Consider the following 17,340-nt stretch of genomic DNA (forward strand, 5'->3'; position numbering starts at 1 on the left):
ACTTCTTACATACAGATACCCATTTTCCCTTCATCCACTTTTCTGCCACCTCAACCACTTTCTTTCTTTCTCTTCATCATCTTATTGTCCTCACATTTCTTTCCCTGTCCATTTCTTGGCTTTTCTGCTCCTCCTTTTGGTCAGATACTAAGACCCTCAGATGCTATGCCCCCATGGTTTAGAGTGGGGAATCTGATAGATTTCCTCCTCATTGAACCCTTATTCTGTGGGCAGGATAAGATTAGAGGGAATCAGTGGTATGCCAAGCAATCCATTGGGATATGAGAAAAATATTGTTCTATTTTTATGTTATATTTTTGTCTATTTATATATGTCTTTCTATCTTATAGCTTTAAAATTAATAGGTTTTCTGTTTTAAAACATATATATCAGTAGAATAGTATGTTCCGAAAAATTTAAAATAGACATATATAAGGAATGCATACTCAAAATTTTTGCATGGATAAGTGATAAAAAAATTTTGGAGGCCCCTGACTGAAGGTCATTTATTTCATATTAATGAAAGCCACAGTAGAGGACAGAAATTTCTTATCACTGGTAAAGACTTTTCAGTTATCACCTACTAAGCTCCTCATATAAGATAGATATTTATGAGGGTTGCTACTATGGTGAATAGGAGAAAGTACGGTGGGACTTCTTAACCTGTGTTTGTTTCTGTGTCATAGGAGAGAAAATCTTAGATATCTTGCTATGGTTATGAAAAACAGAGACTATGGAAGCTTCAGAAGAAAAAGAAAGAAAGAAAGGAAGAAAAAAAAGCAGAAAGGAAGGAAGCAAGAAGTAAGGAGGGAAGAAAAAAAGAAAGAAAGGAGGTAGGAAGAGAGGAAGGATGGGAGAAAGAATGAGAGGAAGGAGTGAATGAAAGAACCAACCATAAATCTGCCTATGACAATTTCAAAATGTAGAATAGATGAAAAAAAATAAGATTGTACTGTGTAGCACAGGGAAATATATACAGGATCTTGTGGTGGCTCAAAGCAAAAGAGAATGTGGCAATGAATATATGTATGTTCATGTATAACTGAAAAATTGTGCTCTACACTGGAATTTGACACAACATTGTAAAATGACTATAACTCAATAAAAAAAAGTTTAAAATAAAAAAAATAAAAATTTGGAAGAAAAATTAACTCTGAAGGGCTAAGAAAATTAACTACAACAACATTAAGGCTACTGCAAAAATCAGTACATGAATTCACCTCAAGATGTAATGATACACCTCCAACTGGAGCAAATTAGGCAAATGTCTACTGAGTCTTTTAGGTGTTAGATCATGTGAGAAAATTCTCTTATCAAATTAACCTTCAGAGAATTTGCTCCTAATGGACTCCTAAAATGAATAGTAAGTAGTTTGACCCCTATCATGAAAGTAAAAATTTCATATCTGATGTGAAATAATCCTTAGGGGAGGAAGGGATAAGCAGGTGGTGTACTTGGATCAAGCCTCAGGAAAATAGTACTCCCCTTGAATGGTGTCTGAAATATTCTTGCTTTAGGCCATTTAGAAAATGATCCTCTCCATTTATGAGGAAAATAAGAGGAAGAGTTGAGAAAGATTATAAAGTGAGCAATATTATAGGAAGTGAGATAACAGGCTAAGGAATTTTCCTATTGCTCTGGAAGGTACCTGGTTTCTTCGACCAGTTCAAAACTTATCAGACTGAAGGAGAAATAGGCACTCTCACTCTAGAGCTGAGTTGAATGTGTTGTTTTCCCCAGGTTTCTAGATAAGTCGATGAGAGTGAAAGAAAGGGTATTGAATTTGAAAGAAAGCAGGCAAGGAAGATAAAGTTCCCAAAGAGAAGACTCCTGAGCGAACAAAGTCAAGGAGGCCTTAGAGAAGGAGTCACCATACCCAGGACTGCCATTTTCCAGATACTATCTTCAGTGGGTTCTGCGTCATCTGGATTTCTTTGTCAGAGGGAGATCAAGATAAAATGAACACCCCAAGCTCTCTGTTTCTGAGCAGTATGAACTTGGATGTGGGGAATGCCCTTGTAGGTAAGGGTGCAGAAGGTCGCAGAGGAATTGTGTGGCTCAGGTTGATCAGACCTAAGCAGACTACAGGAGTATGGCCTATGAAAGTTCTGGAATCTGTGTCATAACAAAGAACTAGAACTTAGAAAGGCAAGAGGAGGATCAAGAAGCTGGGAAGATTTCAGAATACTTTGGAGGACATTAAATTTAAGATACTGAAAGGGAGCTTATTCTATCTGGGCTCTGGAATAATTTCTAACTTTCCAGAGATTTTGAGGCCAGAGATTGTATTTCATTCATCTTTGTAACTCTTGAGGCAAAGAACCTCCTATAGATTAGACACTAAATAAATGTTTGATGATTAAAAATGAAAAACATTTTGTTTAAATTTAGGGACCTTTAATTTATATTTATAAAATATATTTTTATAAATATTTAAAAAGAGGAACCTTGAAACAAATGAAGGGTGAACCATGAAGCTGAGGTGATGGAGTTAGATAGTAAGGGAAAGTTAAGAGGTCTGTGGTGCTAGGAAGAATGAGCCAGTGAATGGGATTCCATAAGCCATTGTGGAGAACAAGGAGAGCAGTAAGACTCCCTTTTATTTATCTAGGAACTATAAGGCTCTGTAGTAGATACTTTCCAAGGACAAACTCATTTAATCCTCAATAACCTTCACCATGAAACCCCTTAAGATGGAAACATCTGAAGTTGCCCAGCCAACGAATGGCAGTTTCTGACTCCAAAGACCATACTCTATTTACAAAGCCATGTTTCATTTCAATCTTGGAGGCCTACTGTCCATGAAGATTTTTTTTTAGGCTAAGCAGCGAGCTGCAGGAGGAGGAGAGTAATGCTCTCCAGTTTTAGGGTTCTCTACCTGCCAACTTTTAAAATTAACTTTGATGGTGGAAATCCTTATTTGGCCTATTTTTATGGTCTAGGTTGATGAGGAAGGGATCATTAAAAATTTCTACATATATAAGTTTAAATTGCTAATATTTAAATAATCACTCCATATTTTAATTGACTATTGACACAGATTAATTCTAATTACACTGCAGTTATTAGAACCATTACAAATCCAATAGTCAGTCACAATGATAAACTACATAATTTTGACTATGTTAATAGCATACCATCAAAGAATTATATGTAATTTGATTGTATAACATTTTACAAAATAAATTAATATCTCGGCCTGTTTTCTGAATTGCAGCTATCTTACTGTAGACTAACTGTAAACTTGCAGAAAAATTCTAATGGAGGAAACATAATAATTCTATGGTATTACCATCATAACTACTACTACCATCATAAACCTGAACCCAAATTCAAACTAAACCAAAAAAACAAAACACCCCCTGTGATAGTTCATGTGTCAACTTCCCTAGGCTATTGTGCCCAGTTATTTGATCAAATACCAGTCTAGATGTTGCTATGAAGGTATCTTTTAGATGTAATAAGCATTTACAATCACAAGTCTAAGTAAAGCAAGTTACTGTCCGTAATATGGGTAGGACTCATCCAATCAGTAAAAGGCCTTCAGAGCAAAGGCTGAGATTTCCTAAGGAAGAAAAGAATCATGTCTCAAGACTGCATCAGGGAATTTTGCCTGGGTTTCCAACATGCTTGGCTTACCCTGAGGATTTCAAACTCACAACAGCAATATCAACTCTTACATAAATTTATAGCCTGCTCACCCACCCTACATATTTCAGACTTGCCAGCCCCTACATTTGTGTAAGCCAATTCCTTGTAATAAATCTCCTTTTCTATATACCCTGTTACTTCTCTTTCTCTGGAGAACCCTGATGAATACACCCCCTGGCTTAATGTCTCATTATTGCCAATGTGATATAGTGTACATGTTAAAAGAAAACAAAACAGAACAACTAACTTTGGGCTCTCTGTGCACTTCCAGTATGGGTGGGGGACATTTGATGTATTTTAGAAAACTGACCACACACAATAGGAATTCTAAAATACTAACAGGGAGAAAGAAATAATGTGGAAAGAGTTCAGATATGTAGCTTTCAGTGGATTTGATTTGATGGAGGTTACAGTTTAAGAAATGTACAGTAGTGAATAGGAAGTATCACCTTTGATCCATACGCTTTGTTTGCCTCAGACTGATAAGCAAAGCAGATATCTTAAAAGTATACTTATCCTTTAATTTAGGTATTTGGATGAGATGAGAAAAATTATGCATATATATATAATATAAGCATAATGCTTCAGTCATACATGAACATACATATATTCATTTTCATATTCTTTTTCACCATAGGTTACTACAAGATATTGAATATAGTTATATAGATATTGAATATAGACAGTATAGTATGAACTTTTTGTTTATCTGTTTTATATATATTAGTTAGTATCTGCAAATCTCAAACTCCCAATTTATCCCTTCCCACCTACTTCCCCAACTGGTAACCATAAGTTTGTTTTCTATGTCTCTGAGTCTGTTTCTGTTTTGTAAATAAATTCATTTATCTTTTTTTTTTAGATTCCACATATAAATGATATTATATGATATTTTTCTTTCTCTTTCTGGCTTATTTCATTTAGAATAACAATCTCCAGATCCATCCATATTGCTGCAAGTGGCATTATTTTATTATTTTTTATGGTTGAATAGTATTCCATTTTATAAATATACCACAACTTCTTTATCTAGTCATCTGTTGATGGACATTTAGGCTGTTTCCATGGCTACTGTAAATAGTGCTGCTGTGAATATTGGGGTGCATATATCTTTTTGAATTAAGGTTCACTCTGGATATATGCCCAGGAGTGGGATTGCTGGATCATATAGTAAGTCTGTTTGTAGTCTTTTGAGGAATCTCCATATTGTTCTCCCTAACGGCTGCACCAAACTACATTTCCACCAACAGTGTAGGAGGGTTTCCTTTTCTCCACAGCCTCTCCAGCATTTATGGTTTGTGGACTTTTGAATAATGGCCACTGTGACTGGTATGAGGTGATACCTCATTGTAGTTTTGATTTGCATTTCTCTGATAATTAGCAATACTGAGCATTTTTTCATGTGCCTATTGGCCATTTGTATGCCTTCACTGGAGAATTGCTTGTTTAAGTCTTCTGCCCATTTTTAGATTAGGTTTTTTTTTTTTTTTCTTATTAAGTTGTATGAGCTGTTTATATATTCTGGAAATTAAGCCCTTGTCAGCCTCATCTTTTGTAAATATTTTCTCCCATTCCGTAGGTTGTCTTTTGTTTTGCTTATGGTTTCCTTTGCTGTGCAAAAGCGTGTAAGTTTAATTAGGTCCCATTTATTTATTTTTGCCTTTATTTCTTTTGCCTGGGTAGATTACTCTAGGAGAACATTGCTAAGATGTTTAAGTCAGATGATGTTTTGCCTAAGTTTTCTTCTAAGAGGTTTATTGTGTCTTATCTTATGTTTAAGTCTTTAAGCCATTTTGAGTTTATTTTTTGTATATGGTGTGAGGTAGTATTCTAACTTCATTGATTTACATGCAGCTAGCTGTCCAGTTATCCCAACATCATTTGCTGGAGAGACTGTCTTTACTCCATTACATGTTCTTGCCTCCTTTGTCAAAGATTAATTGACCAGAAGTCTGTGGTTTTATTTCTGGGATTTCTATTCTGTTCCATTGATCCGTATGTCTATTCTTGTACCAGTACCATGCTGTTTTTATTACCGTAGTTCGGTAGTATTGTCTAAAGTCTGAGAAGGTTATTCCTCCAGCTTCATTCTTTTTCTTCAGTATTGCTTTGGCAATTCTGGATCTTTTGCCATTCCATATACATTTTAGGATTATTTGTTCTAGTTCTGTGAAAAATGTCCTGGATAATTTGATAGAGATCACATTAAATCTGTAGATTGCTTTGGGTAGTATGGTCATTTTAACAATATTAATTCTTCCAATCCAAGAACATGAGATTTCTTTCCATTTCTTTAAATCATCTTTAATTTCCTTAGTCAATGTTTTGTAGTTCTTCAAGTATAAATCTTTCACTTCCTTGGTCAGATTTATTCCTAAGTACTTTATTTATTTATTTATTTGGATGCAATTTTAAAAGGGATTGTTTCTTTACTTTCCTTTTTGACTATCTCTTAGGCTGTATAAAATATATAGGAGATGAACCATAAAACAGGCAGATAAAGTTTGACTAGTATGTTGGGTTCAAATACTGCTTTTGAAAAGAAAAGTTGTGACTGAATTTCAGGAAACTATTTTAGAGGAATTGATGGTTCTTTGTGAGTGTGTAGCTTGTCTTCTTAATGTCTAGCGCTTATTACCTGAAGACTATACTCAGTTGGCCCCCCCAAATACTGGAGCGCTAAGGCTGTCCCTCCAGAGAAATGTGGGTATATACTGAAGACACATGTGTTTCACATAACTGCTGTTGTATCCACTGAGACCCACTGAGAGAATGATGACTTCAGTGGGAAAAGTTCAGTAAAATTCTTGGGATAAAAATAGAATGTATTATTTTGTTAGGGCTGCTGTAACAAAGTACCACAAATGAGTGGCTTAAACTAGAGAAGTTTGTTGTCTCACAGTTGTGAAAAGTACAGGTCTGAGATCAAGGTATCAGCAGGACTATACTTCCTCCCAAAGTACAGGAAAAGGATCTGTTCCATGCCTCTCTTCTAACTTTTCATGCTTTGCCAGCAATCTTGAACATTTCTTGGCTTGTGGGACCAAACTCCATTCTTGATATGATGTGTGCATGTTTGTGTCCAGATTTAACCTTTTTATGAGGACACCAGTAATGCTGGATTAGGGACTCACCCTACTCCAGTATGACCTCATCTTAGCCAATTACATTCATAAGGACCCTAATTCCAGATAAAGTCACATTCTGAATACTGGGGATTATGACTTCAACATGTGACTTCTGAGGGTATGGGTTGGTGGTGGGGGACACAATTCTACCCATAATATAGAGTATGCATAGGAGGAAATGGGAAACAGGGAAATATAAATAGACTATTTAGATAACCATTCTGAGAAGTTTGATTATGAAAAGAGAATGAGTTAGGAGAGTATATTGGAGGACACAGAGTTGATGGAAAATTGTATTGTTTTAATTTTAACCAGGGAAAGATTTAAAAATTTTTTAGGTTTATGGGGAGAAGCTTGTACAAAAGCTAAGAGGAATAATTGGTGGATCCAAGTACCAGAGAGGCAATACAGGATGGATGTGGGGAAGAAGAATTGGTGCTTCCTGTAAAGGAAGAGGAATATTTCTTTTAATATAACAAGGAGGAAGGAATAATGGCGAGGTGCACAGTTAAATAGGTTTGTTATTTGCATACAGTACCCTTCTGATAGATCCTTCTTCTTCTTCCTCTTACAATTATATTTTTATTCAAAGAGGGAATATAGTCATAAACTGAGAATAAGGGCATAGTAGAGTTGGAAGTTTAAAGAAAGTGGAATTTTTTTTACTGAAATTGCCTGCAAAATAAGGGAATGCAAATGGCTGGAGATGCATAGGAGGATTATCAGATAGTGCTGGTGTCCAAGAATTGATATATAGGTACACATGTATGAAGGAAACAATCTACTCATTTGTGTGGAATGTTATGGCAGACTAAGCTGCCAGTATAAGAAATGGATAATTAGATTAATTTGGAATTTTGCCAAGTTGATGTGACAGAAGGGCAATGACACCAGTATTTTCATTTATTAGTAAGAGAATACTTCAAATTATTAGCCATGGCACCTAAATAAGAAAGGGCAGGAAGTTAAGTCAGGAGTGACTCATGATCAGGAGAAATTGAGGGGCCTAATGAAAGTGACACCCTGGAAGAGAAGCAGTAGCTAAGTAATCAAGGACTGGAGTTTACAACTCCAGTTTCACCTGTATATTCAGTTGTGGATGTCATTTGCAGCCAAACGTAAGGGGAGAGTGCAGCAGGAAGGGTGAGAATCAATCACAAGTGACAAATATCGAACATTTAAATTTAATTGAGATATAAAAGTTTATTTCTCACAGAAAAGAATTTGAGAATTGGGCATTGCAGTAGATCCATGGAGTTGTCAATAATGCAAGTTCATTTTAATTTCTCTGACATCCATGTCATATTACAGGGTCATATGTGTTCTTTGAGTTCCATCCATCATGACATATTACAGCCAGAAGAAAAAGTAAAGAAGAAAAGACACAATTTCCTTTTAAGAACACATCTTTATAATTCAGCATTTAATACACCACCATCATTTAGTCATATACAACAGGGGAGGCTAGGAAATCTAATATTTATACGAGGCTATCATAGGAAAAGGTAATAATAAGAAGAAATCTATAACTAAAGAAGAAGGAGAAGTGATATGAAGGACAATTTTAAGTCTGTGTCCCAGAGCTTCATCTTGAGAATGATCCAGTAAGGAGTAGAAAAAATCAATTTATATCTCATTGTGGGAGAATTGTGATCTTCATGGGGCCCCAAAATAATCATTTTTCATGGAGAGGTAGGCATATGAATTACAACATCAGTAGCTTTCTCCTTCCCCTGGACAGATGGTTAGGGGGCCTGACTCAGAGGACCAAAGTCTGAAAAGTGGCCTTAGGACACCATAGAATGTATTCTGGGGAAAGGTGAAAATGTGGGATCCAGCTGTCATGTTATAGAAAGATACATCTCCAGCCTCATAATCTAGGAATACCCCTACTCTAAGGAGAGTTTCTTTTAGAATAAGAGACGTTACTGGGGAGGTGAGGGCCCAGTATTCTCCCTTGTAGAGCCTAATGGCCCAGAAACCATTCTGTGGGGACATTGTGACTCTCCCCTTCCTTGTTACAGTATCCCTACAAATTCCCAAGTCCCAGGATAGCATGTCCTCAACCTGTACTTCCCAGTAGCATCTCCCTGAACTGATGTGTGGCTGACCCAGCACACAGGGAAGGGAGTCAAATCTCTGTGGGGAGCTGGGTAGATCTTGACATGTTTCTTGCCAGGTAACTTGTCTCCCTTTTTCAGACAGGAGGAGGGCAGGATGGGCAGTGGCTGCATCCAGGGTCACGTTTACTGCAAAGACAAGTGGACCATCACGTTTCTGGGAAGGGTCTTAGTAGGCCTGGGCCAGAAGATTCCCATTCTGTGAGGACTCCTCTGGCCCTGGGTAGACCCAGCTCACTTCCACCCAACATTCTTCCAGACTATCCCACAAAGGTCAAGGTCCCTTGAAGATCATCATAGGCTCACCAGCTTCGAATTCTTCTTTCCTCCAATCTGCAAGGAAAAAATAAACATGAGAACCCATCATATGAAAGATGAAGCTGCCTGTCTGTCCAAAATACTATGAGTATAAATTCCCTAGGATTAACTCAAAGGTAATAGCAACCAAAGAATATACATTTTCAAACCTTGAACTTCTTTTTACAGTCTACTGAATTATGTCTGACTTGAGATACCAATGTTACTCCAGTATAAATATCTATAATTTATTTAGGATGTTTGAGAGGAAGTAGGGAACACAGTGTGTCTGACCAAATAACTTAATTTTCACTTAGTTTCCTTAGATTTTAGCAAGTGAACTGCTCTACACATGCTCAAAACACAATGTAAGATGCAATTAAAAAAACAAAAAAACTGCTAAAATGTAATGTTTTAAAGACATGATTATCTGTTAAAATATTGAGTAATCTATGACATTCATGTTGTATATGCTTTGGAGTTCCTTTGATTTTCAGTATATTGTTTCACACACTGTAAGTGTTCATTTAAGGTATCTTCAATAATAGGACATTCTTCATCAGATTCCACATCACTCACCAGCATATAATGGTGCGTTCCTCCAGACTGCAAAAGAACAAAATAGGAAACCCTTTACCTTCTTTTCTTCCCTATTTTCTCTCATTGTCTTTCCCATTTCTTCCTGTCTTTGTCCTATTTCTTCTTTTGAATCCCTTGGACTTCCTCTATCCATTCTGTATTGCTTTCATATTCCATTTTTTTCAAACATGATAATAAAAACGGTTAGGTGTAAGACAGGTAGAGATATAGAGGCAAGAAAAGGTGGGAGGGACAGAGGAAGAGCATGAAGGAGGAGCAGCAAATAAAGAAAAGAAAGAAGGAAGGAGGAGAGGAGGAAAAACATGCTGAATCACTTCTCATTTACACTTCAGAGAGAATACATTGAAATTACAGAAATTCAAGTAAAGAAAAACAAATGCTTCTTTGCTGAATATAGACATTTTTATTTTACTTTTGCATCCTATCCTCCTGTTATAGGGGAAATACCCAAGAGAGATGGAAGAATGGAGATTTCTGAGAGATAAGCATTACTCACCAGACTTAAATTGAGCCTTCCTCCTATCTGAGAGAAAATACATGAATACACATATATATGACAAGATTTCTTAATATTATAAAAAAGATGCAATTAAAGCCATTCATCTGCTAATGTCTGTGTCTGCATATTGGTCAAGTAATGCACATTTAAAAAATGATGAGAGAAATCTCTAAAGTCCATTCCAAATGAAAAATTTGCTTCAATTTGAAGAATACTATCTAATATGAAGGGTCATCAGAATTTAAACAATTCTTGTAGTGAGGTACTAAAAAATGTTGTAGGAATACCTTACAAAATAGCCTTAGCCTAAAGAGATACATTAGCACTGAAGTTTCTTTGAGTGAAAAATGCAATGCAATATAAAATATCCTGAAAACAATTTGTTGAATATTGTTTGAGTGAATTAAAATAAAAATGAAAGAAGAAGAATAACTAAGTTTGGGAAGAGAAAATAAGCATGGAAAATAAGGAAAAATGTTTATAGACATTGGACCACATGAAGGTATGGTCAAAAAAAGGGAACTACCAAATCTCAGATTTACATGTGACATCAGTAATAGACAAATATATAAAAGGCCAACAACAAGAGATACTTATAGTAGATGAAGTGTGTAAATCAAAAAGAAAACCTTCTGTCTCTCACCAGGGTTGGAGTCTACACCACTTACTTTAAACTGGGCCAATGTTATATACATAACAACGGACACACCATCTCAGAAGACATGCTTGAGGACCCAAGTTAAAGAAAGCTTTCCACTAAACAGGTAAAAATACATTCTTCTTAGTCTAATCCCCTTCATTTAACCAACCTTATAATGAAATTATCTGGAAGATAGTAACTTAAGGCTATATTAAAGGAAGGGAAGAAAACACAGGGAAAATATTTCTACAAAATACATCTTAAAAAAAAGTCAGAAAAAAAGTTACCAATTTCATACCAATTTCAGCCTGACGTTTTTCTGAAAAATAAATTAGAAAATACTCATATAAATGTCAAGGAAAACCAACACAGAAAATAAAAATAAGAATAAAATATCCAAGCATGGAATTCCTAATTCAAAATATTGACCAAAATACATAACTAGTAAAATGATGAAATAATTTTATGACAAATGTTATCGTGGTAGAAGTATATTGAAATTGATTTTTAGTTTTGCAAATGTTTCTAAGTCACATTAAGAGAGGTATTTTAGTGAAACATTATTTGTATAATTAGTGGTAAACACATGTGTAAGTCCTGAAAAAGTTCTTTTTAGAAGATGCCACAGCCATTGAGAAACTGAATGACTGTCTGGGTACAATGTTTTTGCAAGGAATTGAGAGACATGGCTCTACCAAAATTCGTTCCATTCTTAACAGTAGAGAATTTCTCATCAAACAGATCTTTTGACAACAAACAGAAAATGAAAGGAATAAAATTGATGCTGATGACTGGCTCATGTATATGGGGGAAATGCAATTCACAAAAATGAGTTAATGGAGGGAAACAAATGCTACACTCATATGAGCAGTGTTAGAAAGCTGTGCTTTGTATACGAATTTGATTTCTTTCCTGTAGTGTAACTCTAGGCTTTATTGATGTCCCTTAAAAATCGCTCATGCATAAATATTAGAGCAGAAATAAGTGAAACAGACACTAAAAAAAAAAAAAGAAAGAAAAAGAAAAAAGAAAAGAAAAAAATCAATGGAACTAAAAGCTGGTTCCTTGAAAAGATAAACAAAATTGCCAAACCTTTAGTCAGACCCATCAAGAAAAAAAGAGAGAGGGCCCAAGTTAATGATGTCAGAAATGAAAAAGAAGTTACAACTGACACTACAGAAATACAGAGGCTCGTATGAGGCTACTATAAGCAACTGTATGCCAAAGAAAGGACAATGTAGAAGAAACGGACAATTTCTTAGAAAAGTACAATTTTCCAAGAGTCAACCAGGAAGAAATAGAAAATATGAACAGACCAGTTACCGGTACTGAAATTGAATCAGTGATTTAGTAACTTGTAACACACAAAAATCCTGGATCAGTTGGCATCACAGGGGAATCCTCCCAGTTAGAAAAGAGTTAACACCTATCCTTCTGAAACTACTCAGAAAAATCGCAGAGGAAGGAATACTTCAAACTCATTCTATGAGGCTAGCATCACCCTGATACGAAAACCAGACAAAGATACCACACACACAAAAGGAAATTACAGGCCAACATCACTGATGAACACAGATGCAAAAATCCTCAATAAAATGCTAGCAAACCAAATCCAACAATACATTAAAAGGAGCAAACGCTATGATAAAGTGGGATTTACCCCAGGGATGCAAGGAATTTTCATCACTCCCAGGTCAGTCAATGTGTTGTACCACATTAAGCTATTAATAAATAAAAGCCATATGATTAGCTCAATAGATGCAGAAAAAGCTTTCCCTAAAATTCAGCATCCATTTATGACAAAAAAAAAAAGTCTTCAGAAAGTGAGCATAGAGGGAATCTCAACATAATAAAGGCCTGAACATAATACCTCAACATAATAAAGGGCATACATGAGTATAGCTCATCAATGAAGTCAGTAGTGTTGCAGGATGGAAAATTAATATAGAGAAATCTCTTGCATTTCTATATACTAATAATGAATTATCAGATAGAGGAATGAAAGAAACAATCTGATACCATCAAATCATAAAGAATAAAATACTTAGGAATAAACCTACCTAAGGAGGTAAAAGACCTGTACTCCAAAAACTGTAAGATGCTGATGAAAGTAATTGAAGAAGACACAAATAGATAAAAGATATACTGTGTTCTTGGACTGGAAGAATCAGTATTGTTAAAATGACCATACCACCCAAGGCAATCTACAGACTTAATGCAATCCCTGTCAAATTACCAATGGTGATCTTCACAGAATTACAATGAAAAATGTTAAAATTTGCATGGGAACACAAAAGATCCCAAAAGGCAGAACAATCCTGAGAAAGAGAAATGGAGCTGGTGTAATCACACTGCCTGACTTCAGACTAAACTACAAAAAGCTACAGTAATTGAAACAGTATGGTACCAGCACAAAAGCGCAGACATACAGATTAATGGAACAGAATAGAGAGCCCAGAAGTAAGCCCATACATTTAAGGTCAACTATTCTATGACAAAGGAGGCAAGATATACAAAGGAGAAAAGAGCCTCTTCTGTGGTGCTGGAAAACTAGACAGCTACATGTGAAAGAATGAAATCAGAACATTCTCTAACACCATATTAAAAAATAATCTCAAAAATGGATTAAAGACCTAAATGTAAGACCAGATACTATAAAACATCTAGAGGAAAACATAGGCAGAACACTCTGACAAGAATCCCAGCAATATTTTTTTGGATGTCTCTCCTAGAGAAATAGAAATAAAAATGCAAATAAATGAATGGGACCTAATCAAACTTAAAACGTTTTGCACAGCAAAAGAAATGATGAGCAAACTGAAAAGCAGTCTACGAACTGGGGGAATATATTTGTAAATGATGCGACTGACAAGGGATTAATTTCCAAAATATACAAACAGCTCATACAGCTAAATATATATATCTATGTATAAACTTATATATATATATATATATATATACACATACATACTATGTATAAAAATATGTATAACTATATGTATAAATCCAATCAAAAAATGGGCAGATGATCCAAATAGACATTTCTCCAAAGAAGACATACAGATGGCCAAGAGACACATGAAAAGGTACTCAATATCACTATCAGAGAAATGCAAATCAAAACTACAATAAGGTATCACCTCACACGAGTCAAAATGGCCATTATCAAAAAGTCTACGAATAATAAATGCTGGAGAGGGTGTAGAAAAAAGTACCTTCCTACAGTGTTGGTAGGAATGTAAATTAGTACAGTCACTGTGGAGAGCAGTATGGAGGTTCCTGAGAAAACTAAAATCAAGAGTTACCATATGATCCAGCAATTCCATTCTTGGGCATGTACCCAGAAAAAAACTCTAATTCAAAAAGACGCATGCACCCCCATGTTCATAGAAGCACTAGGTACAATATGCAAGATGTGGAAGCAACCTAAATGTCCACGGGCAGATGAATGGATAAAGATACACACACATACATACATACAAAGACTATTACTCAGCCATAAAAAAGAATGAAATAGTGCCATTTGCAGCAACATGGATGGACCTAGACATTATCATACCAAGTGAAGTAAGTCAGGCAGAGAAAGACAAACGTATGATATGACTTATGTGTGGAATCTAAAAAATGATACAAATTAACTTTTTTACAAAACAGTAAGAGACTCACATTCATGGAAAAGAAACTTACGGTTACCAAAGGGGATAGCAGTGGGGGATGGGAGGTCAGAGAAAGATAAATTAGAAAGGAAGAACTCATCTCTCTCACCAGGTTTTGAATCGGAACTCTTCCTTTAAGCGCTGGGATAAAATCATGTGCAAAACAATGGGCAGTCAATCTGAGAGGACAGCTTGAAGAACCCAAGTTAAAGAAAGCTTTGTATTAAACAGATAAAACTACATACTTCTTAGCCTAATCCCCTTCATTTAACCAACCTTCTAATGTCACAGGCTATATATGGTAATTATGGTATTCATCTGGAAGGAAGTAACAATGCTATATCACAGGAGGAAAAGGAAGCTAAGAAAAAATATTTCTAGCAAATACATCCAGAAAATAATTTCAGAAAAAAGTTACCATTTTCATCCTGAAGGAGTTCTGAAAAGTAAATAAAAAAAAGACTCATGTAAATGGCAAGGAAAACCAACACAGAAAATAAAAATAAGAAGAAAATTTCCAAGCATGGAATTCCTAATTCAAAATACAGACCAAAATACATACTTAGTAAAATAATGAAATAATTTTATGACAGATGCTATCTTAGTCGTAGAATATTGAAATTGATTTTTAGTTTTGCAAATGTTTCTGAGTCACATTAAACAAGATGTCTTTAAGTGAAATGTAATACGTATAATTAGTGGTAAACATATGTGTAAGCCCTGTAAAGGTCTTTTTAGAAGATGCCGCAGCCATTGAGAAAGTGAATGACTATCTGTCTGGGTACAATGTTTTTGCAAGTCTGATGGTTTCTAATTCTTTGCATTTAACAAAACTGTGATAAAATTAATTATGTTGTCAATTGATAGGGTTTTCAAGATAAGCTCTGAAAGCCTGAACACTCATTCCTATTTTATCATCTACTGCAGGAAGTCAAGGAATTGAGAGACATGGCTCTAGCCAAATTCGTTCCGTTCTTCACAGTAGAGAATTTCTCAGCAAACAGATCTTTTGTAAACAAACAGAAAATGAAAGGAATAAAATTGATGCTGATGACTGGCTCATGTATTTGGGGGAAATGCAATTCACAAAAATGAGTTAATGGAGGAAAACAAATGCTCCACTCATATGAGCAAAGTGTTAGAAAGCTGTGCTTTGTATACGAACTTGATCTCTTTCCTGTAGTGTAACTCTAGGCTTTATTGATGTCCCTTATAAATCTCTCATGCAATTTCAAGACTAGCTCATTTATAGAATGGGCATTTTGTTGAAAGACAGCATTTGGCAGTCCTTACAACTTACAGAATTTAAGTTTTTATGTACTATGCACACATTTACTTGCCCTACACTCTTGGAGGAAACCTCTCAGGTGGTGTTATATCCACTGTGTGGTCTTTTGACTCATCTCTCTTGTATTTGCTAGACTAAAACATCAGTGAACACTGATCTCTGTCTCTCAAGTTACAACCTTCCCACATTTAGATGCCTTTTAGGATATAATTCCTCACTTGAAAAGAAGGTGGAAAAATATTATCTCATATACATTCCTATTAGGAAAAACTCATCATTGTGATTTAAATATCAGGAAGGGAACAGAAAAGAGGTGTTATGTAGCAGTAAAGAGGGATCTATATTAAATGAACCCATCTTGGAGAAAAGTGATAGGTCAGAAGTTTAAAATACCCAAATTTGACACATATCTTAGGGGTAAAATTCTGTTCACCAGAAGACCCTGTCTTCTTGATTGCAATGACTAGAAATATGAAAGAGGTTAACAATGGCATATATTGAATAGCAAATGAAGATGGATAACCTAAGTTGGAAGGATAAGATACGTGACATAAAGTCGCGTAAAAACACATCTCTGTTTCCAGTAAGGGAGTTGATCATTAAGAGTTGAAGGCAAGGGCACAAGAAATATATGAGAAAATCACAAGGTACACAGTGGAATACATTATTTGTACTTGCCCTTTCTCTGTTTACTCATCTCTAAAAAGTAAAAGGAAGAAGTAAACAATTCGTTCCAAATCAAAGCATAATGTCAGGAAGGAAGGAGAACAAAAATTGGGATCCCTTTCATAGTTTACTCTGTGGTGCAACTTGTGAAAACTGGAACCATAAGGTTCCAAAGGACATCTGACCAATCAGAGGCAATGTTGTTTTACATCCCTCCATCACTTCATGTAAAGGGAACTAAATTAAGAAATGAAACCGTAAGAGGAGATAGGGCAGGAATTCTTTGGGGATGTACAAAATCAGTCATTCCTCTTTCATTGGGCCGTCCTTCTTCACAACAAAATGCAGACATACACACAGGGATGAGACAGGCACTTAAAAAGTGATGAGGAAGCATACACCCATGTGTGCAAAACTGGATCTGTAGCAGTAGTCGTATGAGACGTACGACATACATTAAAGAGATATACTCTTAAATTCCACTCCCAGGAAAACAAGAATGTAATAGAAATAGTCACGAGAAAGGGAGAATATTAAAGTTTGAATAATGTCTCTTGCAAGAGAATAGTGCTTGTGTCCTTCACTCAATATTTTCAGTATTGGGAGAGATATTTGAACTTTCTTTAAGATATATAATTCTTCTAAAAATATTTAATGGGATTTGCAGTTTGCTGATTTGATAATTGTGTCAACGAATGCAAAAGAATAAAGAATAATGAGTAGGGTTGGAGTTTGTTTTAACAAGGCAGGAAAAGTTAAGTAACACATGTAGATATCCGGGAATATTGTTCATAT

General features: G+C 35.4%; 2 protein-coding genes across 4 annotated transcripts in view; one reads left to right on the forward strand and one right to left on the reverse strand.

Annotated features, from left to right (window-relative positions):
* The window catches only part of LOC105066739 (butyrophilin-like protein 1), a 224,876-nt gene that overhangs the window by 139,108 nt on the left and 68,428 nt on the right, over window positions 1-17,340 (forward strand). Inside the window, exon 14 of one of the 3 annotated variants that reach the window (XR_012501048.1) lies at window positions 10,942-11,059. Coding sequence is in view for 2 of the 3 variants with exons in the window: in XM_074348439.1 (XP_074204540.1) it covers window positions 687-721 (35 nt within the window). In the remaining variant the exon portion in view is untranslated. Of the gene's footprint in view, window positions 1-686; window positions 1,690-10,941; window positions 11,060-17,340 lie in introns of those variants that run through there. The other 2 variants (XM_074348439.1, XM_074348440.1) reach the window with 2 other exon arrangements.
* LOC123616054 (uncharacterized) overlaps window positions 7,948-17,340 on the reverse strand; it is an 83,614-nt gene continuing 74,221 nt past the window's right edge. The window contains exons 41-46 of the mRNA XM_074349064.1: window positions 15,010-15,030; window positions 11,234-11,254; window positions 10,293-10,319; window positions 9,776-9,802; window positions 9,206-9,232; window positions 7,948-9,028 (exon numbers count right to left, since the gene is read on the reverse strand). Coding sequence (XP_074205165.1) covers window positions 8,493-9,028; window positions 9,206-9,232; window positions 9,776-9,802; window positions 10,293-10,319; window positions 11,234-11,254; window positions 15,010-15,030 — 659 coding nt within the window. The 3' untranslated portion in view covers window positions 7,948-8,492. The remainder of the gene's footprint in view (window positions 9,029-9,205; window positions 9,233-9,775; window positions 9,803-10,292; window positions 10,320-11,233; window positions 11,255-15,009; window positions 15,031-17,340) is intronic.

This window comes from Camelus bactrianus, chromosome 20 (assembly GCF_048773025.1).
Source record: "Camelus bactrianus isolate YW-2024 breed Bactrian camel chromosome 20, ASM4877302v1, whole genome shotgun sequence".
Classification (NCBI taxonomy): Eukaryota; Metazoa; Chordata; class Mammalia; order Artiodactyla; family Camelidae; genus Camelus; species Camelus bactrianus.